Source organism: Notolepis coatsorum (genome assembly GCF_963971535.1).
Source record: "Notolepis coatsorum genome assembly, chromosome: 19".
Classification (NCBI taxonomy): domain Eukaryota; kingdom Metazoa; phylum Chordata; class Actinopteri; order Aulopiformes; family Paralepididae; genus Notolepis; species Notolepis coatsorum.
The window spans coordinates 69,841,087-69,862,248 of NC_140183.1; the positions used below are offsets into that span (position 1 = coordinate 69,841,087).

The 21,162-nt window shown below is 44.7% G+C and overlaps 1 protein-coding gene across 1 annotated transcript in view; it reads right to left on the reverse strand.

The window, feature by feature from the left end:
* Window positions 1-1,791: 1,791 nt before the first annotated feature.
* Window positions 1,792-21,162, reverse strand: part of cdkal1 (CDK5 regulatory subunit associated protein 1-like 1) — a 773,897-nt gene continuing 754,526 nt past the window's right edge. The window contains exon 15 of the mRNA XM_084335967.1: window positions 1,792-3,463. Within this exon, the coding sequence (XP_084192093.1) occupies window positions 3,299-3,463 (165 nt within the window). The 3' untranslated portion in view covers window positions 1,792-3,298. The remainder of the gene's footprint in view (window positions 3,464-21,162) is intronic.

Consider the following 21,162-nt stretch of genomic DNA (forward strand, 5'->3'; position numbering starts at 1 on the left):
CTCAAATGAAACCGCTACTCTCTCACCCTGGCGCCCAGGGTGATTAAAACCTATGCTACTGTTCTCACTCGGGGAGCCAAAAGAAATGGGCGCAATACCGCTGTTTGAACCCTGAGCTACAGCTTAATAATAAACACAGACATTTCACCAGTCAGAGGAAAATCTCAATATCTGGTCTGACGATGAGGGACACACAGCTCCATGATATCGTTCACAAGCTGAGCTTTGAATCCATTCATCATAAACAGCCATTAGAAGGGCCAACGAGAGGGTTGGTGACATGTGAACTTAACAAACACAGACCCTAAAGGCTCCGTTCACACTGAAGACCAAACACTCAGGCGTATTAAATCTGATTTCTTTGCTCATAATGTGACTCAGATCAGATTTCTTTCCACAACAGTGTGAACGGCACAAATCACACACTTTTCAATTCTGATTTGATCCACTTTCACATGTGGTCCTAAATCAGATACACGTCTGATTTTTCAATGCAATCTCAGTCTGAACAGTCATGCGACTTTCACCTCACTCTAGATTGACTTTGTCACAATTTTTCCACATCCATCTTCTTTATTGTTCATTTGCGCATGCAGGTCAGTTCAGGAGTGTGACCTGTTCACACTGGATCTTGGCCACATTAAAAAAAGAATGTGAACCGACACATTTTTGAGCAATAAATCAGAATTGAGCGCCAAGGCTTGCAGTGTGAAGGTGGCCTAACGCTCTTCAATTCACTGCACTGCACTTAACCAAACAGTATCCTATTCTCCAACCTTGGCAACTAGCGTGACTGAGCCTGTAGACCTGGGATAACTGATGTTTTACACGTGGACATTCTTAGGTGGGCTAGCATAGAATTAAACCTAGGGATATAAAGCAGGGCTAGGACTCCAGAAGGTAGCTCTAGGCCAGCGGTTCTCAAACTACGGGTTGCGACAGTGCTAAATATGCCTCGTTTTATAAATGTGTATTGATAACATAGTGCTGTAATTACATTTTCTAATAAATATGCATGATCAAGTTCAACAACGTGTGCTTTTATTTTGATATCCCTTAATTCCACATTGAAATTAAGTGTGGGGTCGCCAAATAAAATCCTAAATAAAATGGGGTCGTGGTATAAAAAAGTTTGAGAATCCCTGCTCTAGGCTAATGGGTGCAGTGTGGAAGGGTAGAAGTAACTTTTTCGCACCTACTCCCGAACTCTGCATGCGCAGATTGATGAACCTAGCTCTCTGGACCATCCAGACAGACTCCGTGGGCAATCTGCGCGTTGTGGAGTTCGGGAGTAGGTGCTGAAAAAGTGACAATAGCTTGGCCGAGAAAGTGCCTATCGACTTGGGATTGGTCTCTCCGTGTTCAGGAGACTCGTATAAAAGTCTATTGGATCATGTCTCCAGCACCCCCACAACCGTAGCTACAACCACTTAATGTCAAGGCTCTCATCCACATTCATTCATTTTCTCCCCCCTGCTCTCTCTCCCATGATTTCAGAATACCGGAAGTGTTGCGGTGGTCTATGAAGGAGGCTAACTCATAAAAAGGCCAACTGTTACAGTATGGATATCCTTGTACTGTGCAGAGCAACAACCATCAATGTCGAGTGTGGTAGACATCCGTCTGGTAGACATCCATCTGGCCTCCCCCCTCTAATATACTCCACCTTATAGCCATTCATTTGTGTCTCACCCCTCCTCCCTCCATCCCATCCCCAGTCCACCCTCCAATCTCTACAATTCACCCTCCTCTCTCCTTCACCCTTCTCCAGCCCCTCCCTTTGACCCCATGTCTCATCCTCCTCCCTACCTGGTCACCTGACCACACCCCTTTTGTAATGTAGAAATATAGATGTACAACTCTATTCTCGGAGCCACTTCCGGGGTCTCAGGCCAGACCAGACCAGGCCAGACCAGACCAGGCCAGGACAGACCAGACCAAGCCAGACCAAGCCAGGCCAGACCAAACCAGACCAGGCCAGGACAGACCAAACCAGACCAGGACAGACCAAACCAGACCAGGCCAGACCAAACCAGACCAGGCCAGGACAGACCAAACCAGACCAGACCAGGCCAGACCAGACCAAGCCAGGCCAGACCAAACCAGACCAGGCCAGGACAGACCAAACCAGACCAGACCAGACCAGGACAGACCAGGCCAGACCAGGCCAGGACAGACCAAACCAGACCAGGCCAGGACAGACCAGGCCAGACCAAACGAGACCAGACCAGGCCAGGACAGACCAGACCAGACCAGGCCAGGACAGACCAGACCAGGACAGACCAGGCCAGGACAGACCAGACAAAACCAGGACAGACCAGACCAGGCCAGGCCAGGCCAGGCCAGGCCAGGCCAGGACAGACCAGACCAGGCCAGGACAGACCAGACCAGGCCAGGACAGACCAAACCAGGCCTCCAGTCTGGTCTCCTGAAGCCAATCTCCTGTGTTGTAATCTAATAAATGTGTAACAACCAACTCTCGACCAGCGAATGATTCCTCCGGTACATTCACGACACGAGCAATGGGGGGGAAATGTTTATTCTTAAAAAGGACAGGCTGGAGAATTACGACTCATTTCTCAACTCCAACGCAGCTCAATGATTGGACAATCATAAAATAAAATAAAAACTAAACTAAAACAAACAAACAAACAGCATGTTTTCTTTCTAATGGCTAAACTTTGTGCGTTAGGACTTACCACCGACCCTCCGTATAGCAGGTCACCCACACAACATGTATTGGACAAAGCCAGCTGACGGTCATCAATCAGAGCTCACCCGTAGGTTTCATCTCTTTCAAAATTCTGGAGGGCACAATCATTGATTCTTATAATATATAATCTACAACATGTGTTTTTATATGGCTATAAAAGATTCTGTCAGAATCGATTTCAAACGTTTTGTATAAAAAAAGAATCAAGAAATCGGTTCCCTCTGGAGTTTGAGAGCTGTTTGTTATGCCTACTGGTTAGGATGGCAGTGACCTGTCTTTGTCCTTCATCTTAAAGAGGCGTAGAGGAGGAGGAGACGCTGACATCACAGGAGTTAGACAGTGGAGTATAATTACTCAATTATTCTCCCCCCAAAAAATCAAGTTGCATTAAAAAAAAATCCTCATCTTTGACTCTCGGGACATCATCGACTTCTCCTCCTTTTTCCTCCTAAGTTTCTGAGCAAAAGAACAAGGAGGAGACAATATTATCACAGCCAGTCAAAGCCATGTGTTGTGATTTGCTGGTATGATATTGTCTCCTCCTTTATTCATTTATTTATTTTCTATCTCGTTCCCCCATAGAATTCATATCCAGTACAATTTCTCCAAAATCAAAGCCAAGACAGCTGCTCCTAATGCAAGCCCAATGCCCAGCATCTTCAGACCCTCCCTGTCCAGACTGTAGGAGCCAATCAGCAATCCTGATGAGATGGGTCCTTGGACACCATTGGCCAGGAAGGCTGTCTGTTCCTGTGAGGAGACACAAAAAGAAGAACAGCATAGTTAAGTTGAGGTGTTAGTTGGTAGTTTTATTGCAGGTTGAGCTGAATATTATCAGTGTCACAAATTAAATAAACTTTTTGAAATAGAATCAACACGTTTGTTTTTTAAAAGATGGCTCCAGTGTACACAGTTATGCACATATTTTCACATACACAAAAGTAAACATTTGGATGTGTCTCACACACACACACACACACACACACACACACACACACACACACACACACACACACACACACACACACACACACACACACACACACACACACACACACACACACACACACACACACACACGTGTGCAGCACCTCAAGCATCTTGGTAATCCATGATCATGGAATTATCTTGAGATTAAATCAATTGTCCACAGTCACATATCAAATATTAGATTGGTCACGGAAGGCCTCAGGATACAATGTATCTAATCACAGAGTACAGACAGACTGAGAGAGAAGGGAAGAAAAGAGTAGAGAAGAGATGAGGAGAGAGGAGAAGAGATGAGGAGAGAGGACATGACAGAGAGAGGACATGACAGAGGAGAGAGGACATGACAGAGAGAGGACATGACAGAGAGAGGACATGACAGAGGAGGAAAGTAAGAGAGGAGGCAAAGAGAGAAGAGAAGAGGAGAAGTGAAAAGGAACCTTGTGATCTTCAACTCCAAATGACTATCAGATACAGTGCCATCATCTAGCAATGGATTATGAAAATAATGAACTCATCAGGCCCAGATGACCTCATTATATGACTATCTATGAAAAGAGGCAGATATCCTGGCTATCAAATATCATTGTTTTTTTTTAAATTATAAATCACATCTGAAAACACATCCCCTAATAGTATGTTCCATATAGCTCAATGGTATGGCCATTAGTAAGAGAAACAGGGGCCATAATGCCTACCATCAGATATCATGGTCATTCTGTTTTGATAACATACTACTGTTCAAATAGCTATTACTCTCTGAGAGCGGAGAGGTCATTTTACCCAAAGCTTATGTGGGGAAAATGTGTGAATATAACACATATATTTTTATAAGTGCCTGAAACCACTGGGTTTCAACTAGGGCTGTCACTATTCGATTTGATTTAATTGTACTAAGGATCCCCATTAGCTGGTGCCATAGCACAAAAAACATACAAAAACAATTATTGCAAAACAAAATAATTAAATGTCAGTACTCAACACACAATGCATAATTAAGCTAACAAATAAGATAGCTAAAATTACATGTGAGCAAAGAAACAGAAAACATAAAAAACAAAACAAAAATACTTTACAGTGTTAAATACAATTCAAGATTATTTTAATTATAAGTTAATTTACTGTAAATGCAGCAGAGGTTTTGAGGCAGGTTATTCCAAAGAGTCAATGATCTAAAAATAAAAGATCTCCTTAAAGCGTTGGTTTTTGGACCTGGTAATTCAAGCTGCCCATTACTGGAACCTCTAGTGTAATGATCATGCACAGTATTACTATACACAATCTGTTTATGTATAAAAACAGGAGTTTTACTGCTCATGACCAACTTGAACAGCACAAGTATATTAAAACAACCTATTATCAACTTTAAGCCAAGAGAGGCGGGCATGCATACGGCTCACATTAGACCTTAGTGAGCAGCCCAGTACCAACCGTGCTGCCCTGTTTTGGACAACCTGGAGCTTCCTGAGGTCACCCACCACTGGCAGCAGATGACCACATCGTAGAGCAATAGTCAAGATGGCATAAAACTAAACTTTGCACTATCTATGACATAAAAGGGGATGGGCAACAAAAGAAGCACATTTCCTGGAAATACCAATTGCTCTTCCCATTTTCAAAACAATATAATTAATATGGTGAGACCAAGACAGAGTGCAATCCAGCATCACTCTAGTACTTTCAACTTGTTGAACTGCCGAATTACACAAGTTTAAATGAAGCTTTGGATTTGTAGATAACCTGTGCCTTGTTCCCAGCACAATACATTTAGTCTTGGAGATGTTAAGGTCAGTCTATTACATACTACCCAGTGAAAGATAGCACTTGTTTTTCATGTGTATAATGTAAATATCTATAGATATTAGTTTATACTTGTTGAACTATAAACGCTGAGCCAGACAGAGAACAGAGACAGTGAGAACAGACAGACATCTCCTATGTACGTGTGTTTGTTCCACTCAGGCTGTAAGGGAGGACCGACAGGGAGACTGGGAGACACAGACAGACATCTCCTATGTACGTGTGTTTGTTCCACTCAGGCTGTAAGGGAGGACCGACAGGGAGACTGGGAGACACAGACAGGGGCGTGTGTTTGTTCCACTCAGGCTGTAAGGGAGGACCGACAGGGAGACTGGGAGACACAGACAGACATCTCCTATGTACGTGTGTTTGTTCCACTCAGGCTGTAAGGGAGGACCGACAGGGAGACTGGGAGACACAGACAGACATCTCCTATGTACGTGTGTTTGTTCCACTCAGGCTGTAAGGGAGGACCGACAGGGAGACTGGGAGACACAGACAGGGGCCTGTGAGAGAGATAAGACGCTGGGGAGCAGATAAGAAACAGGAGAGCTCATTCAGGGTCATCATCCACAGCTTTAACAGTCTGGACATCACTTAGAAGTGATGGGGGCAGGGTTCGGAGAGAGAGAGCCGTTGCTATAGTAACGAGATAGTCACACGATGGAGGGAGGTCGACATCGCGAGAGATAGAGACTTGAGTGGGTTCTTCCGGGTTCGAGTCAGACAGGTCAAGTCAAGTCAAGAGTTTTATTTGTCACGGCATACAAGTATGACATGCGGGGGGTCTTGCATAATACAATAATAATAATAAGAATCCAATAGAATGACATTGTGCAATAATACAAGTAATCAAAGTAGGGCATATCAGACGGTATATGTACATCGTTTTTACAGAGCATGGTAGGACATGCTAGGTCCTGTGATAGTGCAATACACTGTTAGCTACGGATGAGGCACTGGGTCTTTATGTACACTGGGGCTGACCCCTATTAGTCGATTAGTTGACTAATCGGTCGAAAGGAGCCGTAGTCAACTGGCCAACCTCTTAGTCGAATATAATAATAAAAAAATGTAAAAATATTTATAATTATAAATTATAATTTTTTTTATCATTCTTTCCAAAAGAAAAGAGGCCTAAAAGCGTGGCTAACGCTAATGGCACGCATACCAGAGGCTAACTGCCTACGAAAACAGGCACAGAGGCACTGAAAGAGGATTTCTAATGAACACACTAGACTAGACAAATATCAAGATGTATCCATCAGTGGACCAATTGCATGCTTTTGCAGAGGATAAGAAGCCTTCAATCGACTCCTTCAGACATTAAGCACCCCCCACAGCCCAAATGGAATGATACAAAATTTAAAAATTTAAATAAAAAAGTTAAATATTTTTTTTTCTTTTTTTTTGACCAATAGTCCAAAAAATATCCAAATCCTTAGTCGGGGACAGCCCTAATGCTATATTATACAATCTCAAGTTATACTATACTATTCTTAAAGTGACCTTTCCTTTTGTAAAGTGACCATAAGTGTGAGCAGCATGAGTGTGTGTGTGCTCATGTTAAAGTGGCTGCTAGTGTGTGAGCGTGTACAGTGTGTGTGTTGTGTGTGTGCTCATGTGTGCTTGTGTGTGGAGAGTTCAGTGTTCAAGGCTCTGATGGCCTGGGGGAAGAAGCTGAGCCGAAGTCTCTCTGTCCTAGTTGCTGGTGTTCGCAGGCGTTTGCCTGACCGCAGCAGCTTGAACAGGCTGTTGTTGGGGTGGTGAGGGTCTTTCATTATTCTGCAGGCTCTGGATTTGCACCTCTTGTTATATAGGTGGTAGTGCAATACCTGTGGTACGCTCGGCTCTCTGTAGGGCCTTCTTGTCCTGTGCCGTGCTGTTTCCATACCAGGCAGTGAGGTTTCCAGTCAAGATGCTCTCTACAGCTCCGGAGTAGAAGGACTGGAGTATCTTCCCAGATACTCTGAACTTCCTTAACTGTCTCAGGTGGTAGAGGCGCTGCTTCGCCTTTTTTACTACTGAGTCTATGTGTGTTGTCCATGTCAGATCCTCTGAGATGTGGACCCCCAGGTACTTGAAGCTGCTCACCCTGTCCACGGTAGCCCAGTTTATCCTTAGTGGTGTGTGTGTCCCCTGCTGTCTTCTCCTAAAATCCATGATCAACTCCTTGGTTTTACCAATGTTCAGGAGCAGGCTGTTGTCTTGGCACCAGCGTTCCAGTACCTTAACCTCCTCCCGGTAGGCCTTCTCGTCGTTGTCCGAGATCAGCCCCACCACCACTGTGTCGTCCGCAAACTTCACTATGGAGTTGGAGCTGAACTTGGCCACACAGTCATGTGTGTATAGTGAGTACAGCAGGGGGCTCAGAACACAGCCCTGGGGGGACCCGATGCTCAGGGTGATGGTGTTGGAGGTCTGACCCCCCACCCTTCACTCAGAAAGTCCAGTATCCAGGCACTCAGAGCGGACCTCAGACCCAGCTCGATCAGCTTGTCCACCAGTCTGGTGGGGACTATGGTGTTGAACGCTGAGCTGTAGTCAATGAACAACAGTCTCACATAGCCCCCCTTCTGGCGGTCTAGGTGAGAGAGGGTGCTGTGCAGTACTTGGGAGACCGCATCATTAGTGGACCTGTTTTGGCCTGTATGCAAATTGCATAGGGTCCATATCACTGGGGAGGGAGGCACAACTGTGATCCTTAACCAGCCTCTCGAAACATTTCATGGCCACAGAGGTGAGTGCCACCGGTCATTGAGACATGTTGGGGAGGATTTCTTTGGTACCGGGATAATGGTAGACATCTTGAAGCAGGCAGGGACCACTGACTCCGCCAGGGATAGATTAAATATGGTGGTGAACACAGAGGCTAGATGGTTAGCACAGGACTTAAGTATGCGTCCTGTTATTCCATCTGGGCCAGCAGCCTTCTTGGTGTTCACCTGCATAAATGCTCTTCTCACACCGTGTTCCGTCAATGAGAGCGTCCCCGCCCGCCTGCGGATGCCCCCCCCCCCCCCCCCCCCTCCACGACAGCCGGCGCGCCAGTGATGTCACTAGCCGGTGAGCTAGCGTCGCCACTGTTTGCCCCAAACCGAGCGTAGAAGGAGTTGAGTTTGTCCGCGAGAGAGATCCCTCCACCCTCCTCAGTGTTTGGAGGGTGGGGGAGGAGCACGCCACGAGGACATAGCTAGCTTTGGCTAATGGGACAGATAGCTTCGGCTAATAGGACAGGCTTCGGCTAGGGATATAGGCGGCATCCATCAAGAGATATAGAATTATTAATTTAGTTTCTTCACCTTTCAACTTGTTCCATCTTGTACGAGTCTTATGTTTATGAAATAAACATAACCATCAAGGAAAGAGACCACGTTTCCAGTGTTTCTTCTGATTACGGATGTACCAACAGGTTGATACAGGGTGTGACATGCCAGTAAGATAACTATCGACAGATAACAAACACAACGCAGACTTCACGGAAGGCCAGATCGAAGAGTTGATTAGAGGCTGAAGACCACCTAATCTAACACCAGTCATGCACAATTTGAAGTTCTCTGCTCAAAACTTCATTAAGTACATTGCATGATGGTGCAGCGTAATACAATGTTGAATCATCTGCATAAAGGACTGTTGTAGCACATTTGGTAGCCCAAGATAGGTCATTAGTAAATACAGAGAAGAGCAAAGGTCCTAGGCAACTTCCTTGCAGAACGCCACACTCTAGACCTCTGCTACTGGACAGGCTGCCATTTAGATACACCTTCTGTGATCTAGAGCAGGGGTTCCCAAACTTTTCAGGCCAGGACCCAGAAAATAAGGTGTCAGAGAGCCGCGGCCCAATGCACATCGTCAGGCCTTTTTTTTTGTTTTTTGCCAGGCGACCGATTTTTTAAGCCAAATATCACTTCAATCCTATTAAGTTAGTTCAAGTTAGTTATTAATTTATATGTGCTATTTATGAGAGGGCTAACTTGTAGCAAAATAATAATGATAATAATAATAGCCTCATTAAAATACTATTGTTGCTTCGGTTGTTTTCAGCGTTTTATGTGCATAATCTGTTATTTAGTTTGAAATGTTCGTTGAAATAAGTAGATTTTTCGTTTTTGTTTATTTATTAAGTTAATATAAAACCATATAGTCACATTTTAGAATACAATAGAATATAATTTTAGAATACAACTAGAAACACTGTCCTGGCCTGCTTCTAAGTTCAGTGGCCTGACAAAAATAAAAAATTAAAAAAATATATATTTTTTTTCTTTTGGAAATCATCTCGCGGCCCACCCGTGGCTGCTCGCGGCCCACCTTTGGGTCACGACCCCAACTTTGGGAACCACTGATCTAGAGGACAAATAACGTAGTATCCACTTTAAAGCAGAATAGTTAAAACCATAACATTTAAGTTTCTCAACCAGTAGACTGGTTAATTATTATTAATGTGTTAATTTAGGTGATTCATTTGAAAACCTTACAACATTTCTTTAACGCAACTAATCACATGTTGGACCCTAACCTCCTCCCATTATAGCGACGGCAAGTGTGTTTACGTTCCTGGAACAACTAATTTGGAGAATAACGAGCAACCAGAAATCCCCTGAATGACTTAAACAGACTTTTGGATTAAGCTAAACCGAGTCGTATGCACGCAGGCATTCATCTTTCCCAATGAAGCTACATGTCTGAAGTACACAGCCAGAGCTGCGCTATGCTTGCCAATTACGCTAGCTAGCAGTGTTGTTAACAGAGATTATGTGTAGGAGCCGTCTGTCAACAAAGATACATCAAAGAGCAAACTTATTCACAAGATGGATCACCATTCAATGTTATTGTAGACTCCTGCGACAGATAAGTATTTATGATGACTTTTTACCATTCCCCCCCCCCGACAGTCCCTACAGGTGCATATTCACGTACGTACGGTTGTCAATGTGTGTTAATTGCGATTAATCGCAGCTTGTCGTGCGATTAATACGTACATTTAATCGTTTGACAGCCCTAGTTTTCTATTTCGTTTTTGTTCGCTGTGATTCATTTTTGACATAGTTGTAAAGTTGTCTTTCATTGTAATTTAATTTAATTGAACTTTCTTTCTTTCTTCATTTTAAATGTGTATAGTGTCTTTTTAGGGTGTGGTCAGGAGGCCTGTCCACCACACATCAGCCAGCCCACCTTCTAACTGCAACTCTCTACCTCTGTGTATTCTGTAGTAACTCTGGCATCACTGCGTCCTCAAGTGCAATAGTTACAAAGATTGTATGAACTCTCTCTATATCATGTACAGCAGAGGTATTCTTTCCACCACTGCAAATACTCTATATATATTCTATATATTACACTCATTACTGTATATTCTGTACAGCAGTAAAACTTATATTTTTTACCCTTAGCCCAAACTGCATACAATACCCCCTCTACTTTGTATAATTATACTTACACTTGTTTAATATTTTTTATGAACTTTGTTTTTTCTTTTATATTTTTTATAATAATAATAATTATTATTCTTTTTAGATTTAGATTTTTATTTTATATGAATCCAGAAGTGTTGTTTTGTCTTCTTTGTATGTGCATGCAAATTCCTTGTATGTGAATTTGAATACCAAACTCCCAGTGCAATGTAAATAAAAACATTATTGACATGAGGTGAACTGAAAACGCAACTCTGGTTTTTGTCCCTTTTTCGTGATTTTGGAATAAATTTGTCTGTAATACAAGCCAATAAAAGCATCCTGATACATTTATAGCCTGATGCCTAATGATAGATGATGATGAGTCTCCTGTTGGTACCCAGAACAGCAAATACAACACAATGAACTAAGCATTTTAGACCTGCTTCCATGTGGAAATAATATGTCAATTTAAGCGTTAAATATAATTTTTTTTTTAGAATTTGCCTAATTTCAGCCTATTCATATTAAAATGGTATTCCTAGGGACAATACTGCAGTTTGCCTTTGTGCGGCAGCATTATGTATGGTGTAATAATCTCTCTCTCTCTCTCTCTCTCTGTCTCTGTGTCTCTCTCTATCGCTCGCTCTCTCTCTCTCTCTCTCTCTCTCTCTCTCTCTCTCTCCCCCCTCACTCCCTCTCTCTCATTACCACCCCATTTGGACTCCTCAGATAATATATCTGTGTGAGTAGAGAGGTGGCTGTGGCGGCCATTAAGTCCAGGTAGGATCAATGTGAATGACCTTGTAATGAGACCGATACGTCCTCTCCTGGACGACAGTAATTGAAATGGCTTATCATCCGTAATGCAGATTCTACATGGGGATATTGAGCCATTGATTAGTCCTTCTAGATGATGCTTTCATCAGGTCCACAAGGGACAACTGGATGTGATTTACCTTACATTTTCATTACAGCATCTCTCTCTCTCTCTTTCTCCATTGATTCCACCATCTTGCCACTAGCTCAATCTCAGCTGTCATCTCTCTAACTCTCTCCTATCCCTTTTCTTTACCCTCTTTTGACTTCTTTTTGACTCCCAGTCTCTCTCCCTCCTGATGTCCAACTCAAACCTCAGTCTCTCTCCCCCCTGATGTCCAACTCAAACCTCAGTCTCTCTCCCTCCTGATGTCCAACTCAAACCTCAGTCTCTCCCCCCTGATGTCCAACTCAAACCTCAGTCTCTCTCCCTCCTGATGTCCAACTCAAACCTCAGTCTCTCCCCCCTGATGTCCAACTCAAACCTCAGTCTCTCCCCCCTGATGTCCAACACAAACCTCAGTCTCTCCCCCCTGATGTCCAACTCAAACCTCAGTCTCTCCCCCCTGATGTCCAACACAAACCTCAGTCTCTCCCCCCTGATGTCCAACACAAACCTCAGTCTCTCTCCCCCCTGATGTCCAACTCAAACCTCAGTCTCTCTCCCCCCTGATGTCCAACACAAACCTCAGTCTCTCTCCCCCCTGATGTCCAACTCAAACCTCAGTCTCTCCCCCCTGATGTCCAACACAAACCTCAGTCTCTCCCCCCCTGATGTCCAACTCAAACCTCAGTCTCTCTCCCCCCTGATGTCTAACACAAACCTCAGTCTCTCTCCCCCCTGATGTCCAACTCAAACCTCAGTCTCTCCCCCCTGATGTCCAACACAAACCTCAGTCTCTCTCCCCCCTGATGTCCAACACAAACCTCAGTCTCTCTCCCCTGATGTCCAACACAAACCTCAGTCTCTCTCCCTCCTGATGTCCAACTCAAACCTCAGTCTCTCTCCCCCCTGATGTCCAACACAAACCTCAGTCTCTCTCCCCTGATGTCCAACACAAACCTCAGTCTCTCTCCCCCCTGATGTCCAACACAAACCTCAGTCTCTCTCCCCCCTGATGTCCAACACAAACCTCAGTCTCTCTCCCCCCTGATGTCCAACTCAAACCTCAGTCTCTCTCCCCCCTGATGTCCAACTCAAACCTCAGTCTCTCTCTCCCCTGATGTCCACCTCAAACCTCAGTCTCTCTCCCCCCTGATGTCCAACACAAACCTCAGTCTCTCCCCCCTGATGTCCAACACAAACCTCAGTCTCTCCCCCCTGATGTCCAACTCAAACCTCAGTCTCTCCCCCCCCTGATGTCCAACTCAAACCTCAGTCTCTCTCTCCCCTGATGTCATACTCAGACCTCAGTCTCTCTCCCCCCTGATGTCCAACTCAAACCTCAGTCTCTCCCCCCTGATGTCCAACTCAAACCTCAGTCTCTCTCTCCCCTGATGTCCAACACAAACCTCAGTCTCTCCCCCCTGATGTCCAACACAAACCTCAGTCTCTCCCCCCTGATGTCCAACTCAAACCTCAGTCTCTCTCTCCCCTGATGTCCAACACAAACCTCTCTCTCTCTCTCCCCTGTTGTCCTACTCAGACCTCTCTCTCACTGGTGGACATGCTCTCTCACTGGTGGACATGCTCTCTCTCTCTCTCTCTCACTGGTGGACATGCTCTCTCTCTCTCACTGGTGGACATGCTCTCTCTCACTGGTGGACATGCTCTCTCTCTCTCTCTCACTGGTGGACATGCTCGCTCTCTCTCCCCCCCTCGCTCTCTCTCCGCCCCTCTCCCTCTCTATCTCCTCACAGTCTCTAGGCTATAGTGTCATTATGAAAGGCCTATACGACCACAGAAAGCTATAGGGCTCATCCATTTCACGTTTGTGTATGAATACGCGCGCGTTGTGTGTGTGTATGCGTGTGTGCACACGAGGGAGAGATTGATTGACAGCCAGAAAAAAGACAATGCACTGTGTTACAATGTATCAATGTGTTTGTTTGTGTGTGTGCAAGATGATGGCGGACCTCAGGGATATACAAACATATTTTCACACGTAAGACTTCTACGGACTCCTACACACGTGTGTGTGTGTGTGTGTGTGTGTGTGCATGTGCGTACTCCCCACTATGTGAACGAGCACACAGGTATGTCTCCACAGTGAACACCACTCGACTCCCACGCGCTGGTGTTCTACAATGCCTCCACTCCCGGTGACAGTGAATGGATATCTGTCGGCGCAGACAATGGCTGAGGGGACACTGTAGCCAGCGACTCCTCGTGACACATCCCCGGCAACTTGCATTAAGAGCAGCCGCAGACAATGGCGGAGAGATACATTAACAACGCCTCCAGAGTCTCTCGGAAAGTCTAGGAGCGCGTACAAAAGGCGGAAAGAAAAGTGTATGGGACGCGTCCGCGCTCACTGGAGAGGTATTATCACCTGTGTGTAAACGATACCCTAACTGTATAGTGTGTCTTCCAGCAACACAGGTGACTCAAACGCCTTCCAAATAGGATAGGAACCCGGTGTAGGGTAAGCGGTGTGGGGTGGGTGCAGAAGGAAATTAGGTTTTGCACGATACACCGTAAAGAAAAGTATTGCGATACCCAGGCCGTTTCTATGAGTTGAGTAGATTTGTGACCGGAGCAGTGTGTGTGCCAGGACTCAGACAGGAACAATTGTTGTGGTATCGTTTTCTAGCCGCTATCGTGATACTGGTATCGGATATCGAAGTCAAGATTTTGGTATTGTGATAACACTAGGAGGAAATGGTTATTATGTGAGCTCCAGGTATCGACAATGCCGATTCTACGTACCCTACAAAATGGCCCCCAATGGCCACCACAACCCAACGTGCAGATAGATAGATGCTACATGCCCTACCACATGGCCCCTAATGCCTGTGGGGAGACGGGGGCCGCTGGTGTACAGCTGAGAGCTCCAGCATAGCTATGTCCGCAAGCTAGGCGCAAGCCAGAGTAAAACACAGTTTTCAATCAATCAATCAATAATAACATTAACGAGACTCTCGTTGTGTCTATTCTGTTAACGCTACCTCTCATTGCTTTAACGTTACCTAGGCTCTCGCGTCTATCTGCTAACGCGTTAACGTTAGCATTAGCATTAGGCTAACAAGCTGTAACGGCACCAGTCTCGCGTCTATCTGCTAACGTTAGCATTAGGTAATAACCGGTTTAAAATGGATGGTGATTACCTCACGTTGTGTCTATTCTACTAGCATTAACCATTAGTTACTAGTACAAACAATCAATAGCGAGTTATATTGAGCACGCTATGTACGATAGCCATGCTAAAACGCTAGCACAACATTAGCACCTAACCTAACAACAAGCTTAACAAGTCAGCAATCTTTTTGTGAGACTAAACTCTCCGCTCGGTGGCAAATTGTGTTGTCGGTTTTGTTTCATCAATAAATGAGGCAGAATACACAGTGACTGTATCCTTTTTTGTTTATTGCACTTGTTCCTGCTGCAAATGAAATCCTATGCGAGACATTAAAGATGGCGACTTTCTGTTTTTGTGGAGAGCCTCCAACGAGTGACACGTCTCTCTTCTGACCAATCAGTGGTCTGCAGTGTTTCACGTGACTTTTCTGGTACCACAACATGCCTTTCGCGTTGCTCTGATTGGCCAGCGATCGGCCAGCCCTCTACGCTCGTTTTCCCCCTACGCCGCTAACGTGCGCATGCGCATTATCGCTGGCCAATCAGAGCAACGCGGAAGGACATGTTGGTTGCCGAAAGTATTCACGCCCCCCAATGGCCACCACAACCCTACAGTAGATAGATAGATGCTACATACCCTCCCACATGGCCCCCACAACCCTACAGTAGATAGATAGATGCTACATACCCTCCCACATGGCCCCCACAACCCTACTGTAGATAGATGAATGCTACATACCCTCCCACATGGCCCCCACAACCCTACTGTAGATAGATGAATGCTACATACCCTCCCACATGGCCCCCACAACCCTACAGTAGATAGATAGATGCTACATACCCTCCCACATGGCCCCCACAACCCTACAGTAGATAGATAGATGCTACATACCCTCCCACATGGCCCCCACAACCCTACAGTAGATAGATAGATGCTACATACCCTCCCACATGGCCCCCACAACCCTACAGTAGATAGATAGATGCTACATACCCTCCCACAACCCTACTGTAGATAGATAGATGCTACATACCCTCCCACATGGCCCCCACAACCCTACTGTAGATAGATAGATGCTACATACCCTCCCACATGGCCCCCACAACCCTACAGTAGATAGATAGGCAGCGAGAGCCGAGGTTATCAACAAAACACAGTATCCACCAACCCTCCCGCTGCTCTGGATTGTGATACAATACAAACAACCCCTGGAAGGCCCAGTGGGATGAAGCCTTTTTGAGAAGCATTGGAGGAAAACGGATAATGTTCGATTCCCGGCTTGAAAAAGGACCAACTTTAGCCAACTGGCCCAATACAGTACAATGTTTCCCCTGCCGTAGGCATTAGTGGCCGAACCTCCCACCTGACTGGAGGTTCGGAGCTCCGGGAATGTATTGTTCCAGTCGCACCGCAATAATAACTACAGTGACAACAACTTCGACGCCCACCGTTAAGACATTTCCTAGGGAAAACTCTGCAGCACCTCGGTTCAGTCCAGTTTCTTTCTAATGAATACAGGCGCGGCTGACGGGAGTTCAAATCAGTAATCCCAACTAAAGAGGATAATAGCCACTGTACTCACATAGAGCTCCTCAATAGAGTTGCACTGCCAATCTCTTCAAGTGGCTCTCAGGAAGAAAGACTGAGTGCGGCGAGAGAGAGAGAGAGAGAGAGAGAGAGTTAGAGCCGGAGATAGAGAGAGAGAGAGAGAGAGAGAGGAGAGAGAGACGGATAGAGAAAGGAGGGAGAGAGAGAACAAGAGAGAAAGAGTAGATGGCCAAGTCAAGCACCACTAACAAGGCAAGAATATCTTCTATAGGAAGGTCGTCTTTGGGGATCTTTCCTTATCCTTTTCTTGAAATAATAAAAGGCATAGATTATTATTTAGTCTGCTCCCTCTCTCTCTCCGTCTCTATGCCTCCTCCCGGTCTCTCCGTCTCTCTAATGCTTTCAATCCAGTCCATTCCTTTCTGTGAAATAAAGTTGGTCTCTCTGTGTCTCTTCATGTCTCTCCCTTCGCTGATAGAATATGAATTGTCCTTGCAGATATAATGCATGGACAGGGGGTCTGGAGAGATCTGAATAATACAATCTGAAATACATTATCATTTTAAGTACTGCCACTGAGCTGTGGTTGGAGTCGGGGAGAGAGCAGAGATCAGGGTCGTATTACAACGCCAAACTGCCTGCTTCCAAGTGGTGCGTGCGAGTACTGTATGTTTGTGTGTATATGTGTGCATCTCTCCCTCCCTCCCTCCCTCTCTCTCTCCCTCCCTCTTTCTCTCTCCATCTCTCTTTTTCGTTTTTAATTTCTTGTTTTAAAATTCTTTTATTTCAGTTTAATTTCAGTACGTTTCCAGAGTGGGTTAGCAAGTTTCAGTTTAGTTATTAGCTGCAACCGGCAGCTTTATAGGTCAGTCTGTCGGTTGGTTGGTTGGTCCACAAAAATCCTCACCATTTAGTGGCCACAGGTTTGGCCCTAGGAGACTGACATTTGGCATGGAGGTCAAGTGTGTGTGTGTGTGTTTTTTTTTTCTTTTTCTAAAGTCTAAAGTATAAATATGTTTTTATCGTTTTCTGCAGCTTTCTCCAGAACGTGATTTATAGCCCTAAATGCATTATATTGATGATCAAATACAGTTTGATAGCGATCTGCGCGAGATAAAAAATTTCAAATGGACGTGCTTCTAGAAGTTACTACTTATCATCTGATGTTGACCGGATGGGGGTGTGGAATAATATAATGATTCCCCAACTCTCTCATGTAAAGACATTCCCCTCCCAAGTTTCAAGTTTCAAGTTTCTTTAATAGTTGTCATACAGAAGTACAGAATACTTTTATACAAAATGCTTCTTACTGTTGCGCTCCAGAGACTGTGCAAGACAAGATAAGTATGAAATAAAATAACATAGTAAAATTAGAAGTAAAAAAAATGAGGTCACAGTGTTCAGTTTAGACATATGTACAATGTTCGATGCAGAATAGACGTAGTTACCATACAATATACAATACTGTGCAGTGTACTAATATACAATACTATATAGTGCAAGGCAGAAATGGAGAAATGGGACGAGGTGCAATTTAGGTACAATTCACAGTAGGTGTACGAGTTGTAGTGCAAATCCTTTATCAATAAATATAAAGTGTAAGTGTGTTTGTGTGATCTAAAGTGTGGAGAGTGGGTGCTGCAGTGTGTTGTTTGTTTGAGTGAGTGTGTGCGTGTGGGTGTGTGTGCTGTGTGCATTTGATGGTTGTTGCATAGTGATTATTGTTCGTTTAGCAGCCTGATGGCCTGGGGATAGAAGCTTGCCTGATATTATACATTAATCTCACCCACATTATGAAGAGAAAAGTGAGTAACTGTGGAATAATAGAATGATTCCCCAACTCCCTCATGTAAAGACATTCCCCTCCCCTTTCTCTCCAATCTATAACTATATAAGGCTCCTCCCGAGAACAATCCAGGTCTCTTTACCTGGGTCATTTCAGCTGATCACCTGGGGCGAGAGCCTCAGCCATTCTCTCTCTAAATACTATGTGTATATTTCTATCTGTATGCGATCCATCTCCAGGTTGTATAATAGTATATACGTCCAAATCATGTTGTTTATCGAGTTATTGGTAACGGATTGCTATCCATTGTGTCGAGCTAGAGTCCCGGGACTATTAGCGAGTGAGTGATCGGACCGAATTGGAATGAGCACCAGCTTCCGTTTCCGGTTTCCGGTTTGGGCGAGCCGCCGATCGGCCACCAGATGGCGCTCTTGAACCGTTGGAGAGTTGAGAGGGGATCAACAGTAGATCTCAAGTCTCCGGGGGAGAAATATGACTGCGATCACAGATTTTTGAAATATTGATCTCAATGACGTGTTACGGCGTCATTGGCAGAATTAGCATGGCGGGGAATGACGAGTTTAGGCGTCCTTGGCAGAGAAAGTGTTAACGTACTTCCCTACCCAACCATGAACTGGCCTGCGCCTGTTAAGCAGCGTGTGTTTTTCGGACTCTCTCTCCCACAGAACTCGTCAACAGTCAACCGACACATCACTACGGGCCACACAATACACTGTAGTCACATTTCTCACATGACCTAGAGCAGCTGCCACTGTCATTCTAGACACACAGACACAGACACTCACACACACCTACTCTCTGTGTGTGTGTGTTGTATATGTGTGTGGTATATATATGTGTGTGTGTGTGTGTGTGTGTGTGTGTGTGTGTGTGTGTGTGTGTGTGTGTGTGTGTGTGTGTGTGTGTGTGTGTGTGTGTGTGTGTGTGTGTGTGTGTGTGTGTGTGTGTGTGTGTGTGTGTGTGTGTGTGTGTGTGTGTGTGTGTGTGTGTGTGTGTGTGTGTGTTGTTGTTGTTGTTGTTGTTGTTGTTGTTGTTGTTGTTGTTGTTGTTGTTGTTGTTGTTGTTGTTGTTGTTGTTGTTGTTGTTGTTGTTGTTGTTGTTGTTGTTGTTGTTGTTCAGGAGACAGCACCAGTCAAAAGAGATAGTGTAACAAGGCCTCTTAGTCACAAGTCAGCTGACAAAGCCACAGAGAACAGCATAACAAGCAGTGGCAGTATTTGCTATCGGTCAGAGGAACGGAGAGACAAAGAGGGATGGATGGGGTTGTGGGCGAACAGAAAGAGAGAAGAAAGAGGGAAAAATCGTTGCTTTTAAAGGGCCCCTATTGAATAAAATGACCTTTTCCTTTGTTGTACATTGTTTTTACACAATGAGGGGTTGTTGTCTCAACGCTGAGAAATTGTGAAATTATGTACATAGTGCTGTTTCTCCAGTGCAGCCGTGACAAGAACCCTCCCTATTGAAAGAAGACATTCAGAATTGCAGCCACAATCAACGTAGTTAATAACGTGCATTTATGTGCATGTGAAGATATCTTGGAAAAAGATAAATCACTCGAAAATCTTCTCGTTTCTACCTAAAGATGGACCTAAAATGTGTTTCCGACGGTAAGTTTGATGTGAGATTGCTGTGTCGTCTTGAGTCATATTTGATCTGCAACGGCTAGTTTGACAGTTTGATCTGAATTTCGTTCGACGGTACAGGCTCGTGCATTTTTGCTGGATGTATGATAATTATTGCATTTGTACGATTAAAGCAGCTTGCTTGTTACAGGTCATGTGAGAAATGTGACTACAGTGTATTGTGTGGCCCGTAGAGTGACCAGGACCAGAGGACCAGGGGCCACGTGACCAGCTGCTAAACCTGAGCTTACTACCACATTGACCGCTCTCTCTCTCATCTCTCCTTCTCCATCTCTTTATACCCCATCTCTCTCTCTACCCCATCTCACTCTCACACCTCTCTCTTGTTTCATCTTTCCCTCACACCTCCCTCCCTCCCGCCCTCCACCTGGCCTGTCCCATGTCCTCTATACTGGTTGCCAGGAACGTTCCTATAAAGAAGCACGTGGAACACACACACACACGCTGTTCTAAACATGACACATGACACGCACACACAAATACATACAGACTGAATCCCAAAAGGTTACATGACACGTTGCATGTTGTTCTATCTCTGCCTAAATCAGTTAAACCCATGGTCATTAACACAATACATGCAGGTATACTGTATGGACCTGTTGGTGACGCCGGTTCACACCTGGACCCGACCCCTCCTGCACATGTGCCAGCCAGCGGCCTCAGCCACAGAGTCCTTAGTTACCATGGCAACCACTCACAGCAGACATCGTTGTCCTTCTCCTCATTATATAGTGTCTCTGGTTAAACCTCATAATACTACATACAAAATAGTTCACACACACACACACACACACACACACACACACACACACACACACAGGGTTTCCGTTAGAAAAAATTGTTGCCGGTCTCCGTGACCTGCAAGATTTCAATCTACCGGACAAATGAGATTAATTCCGGTCATAGTTTATTGAGCTTTAAAACAATTTATAGGCAGACTATATAAAGAATGTCATCCTCAAGGCATGTAGATTTATAATATTATTATTTAAAACTAGGCTACTTTTGCGTATACAGTCATTAATATATTCCAAATAAAATAAGTCCCTCGATACTCCGTGCTGCTGCTGACTTGAAATAAAATAGACCGCGTATGTGGGCAGTCGGTCCGACACTAAACAGCAGTCTGTTATAATCATTTTTATGAGCTAACGAATTCCGTTATATTGGACATTTGTATTAATTATATCAAGCGAAGAACTGAGAAATTTTG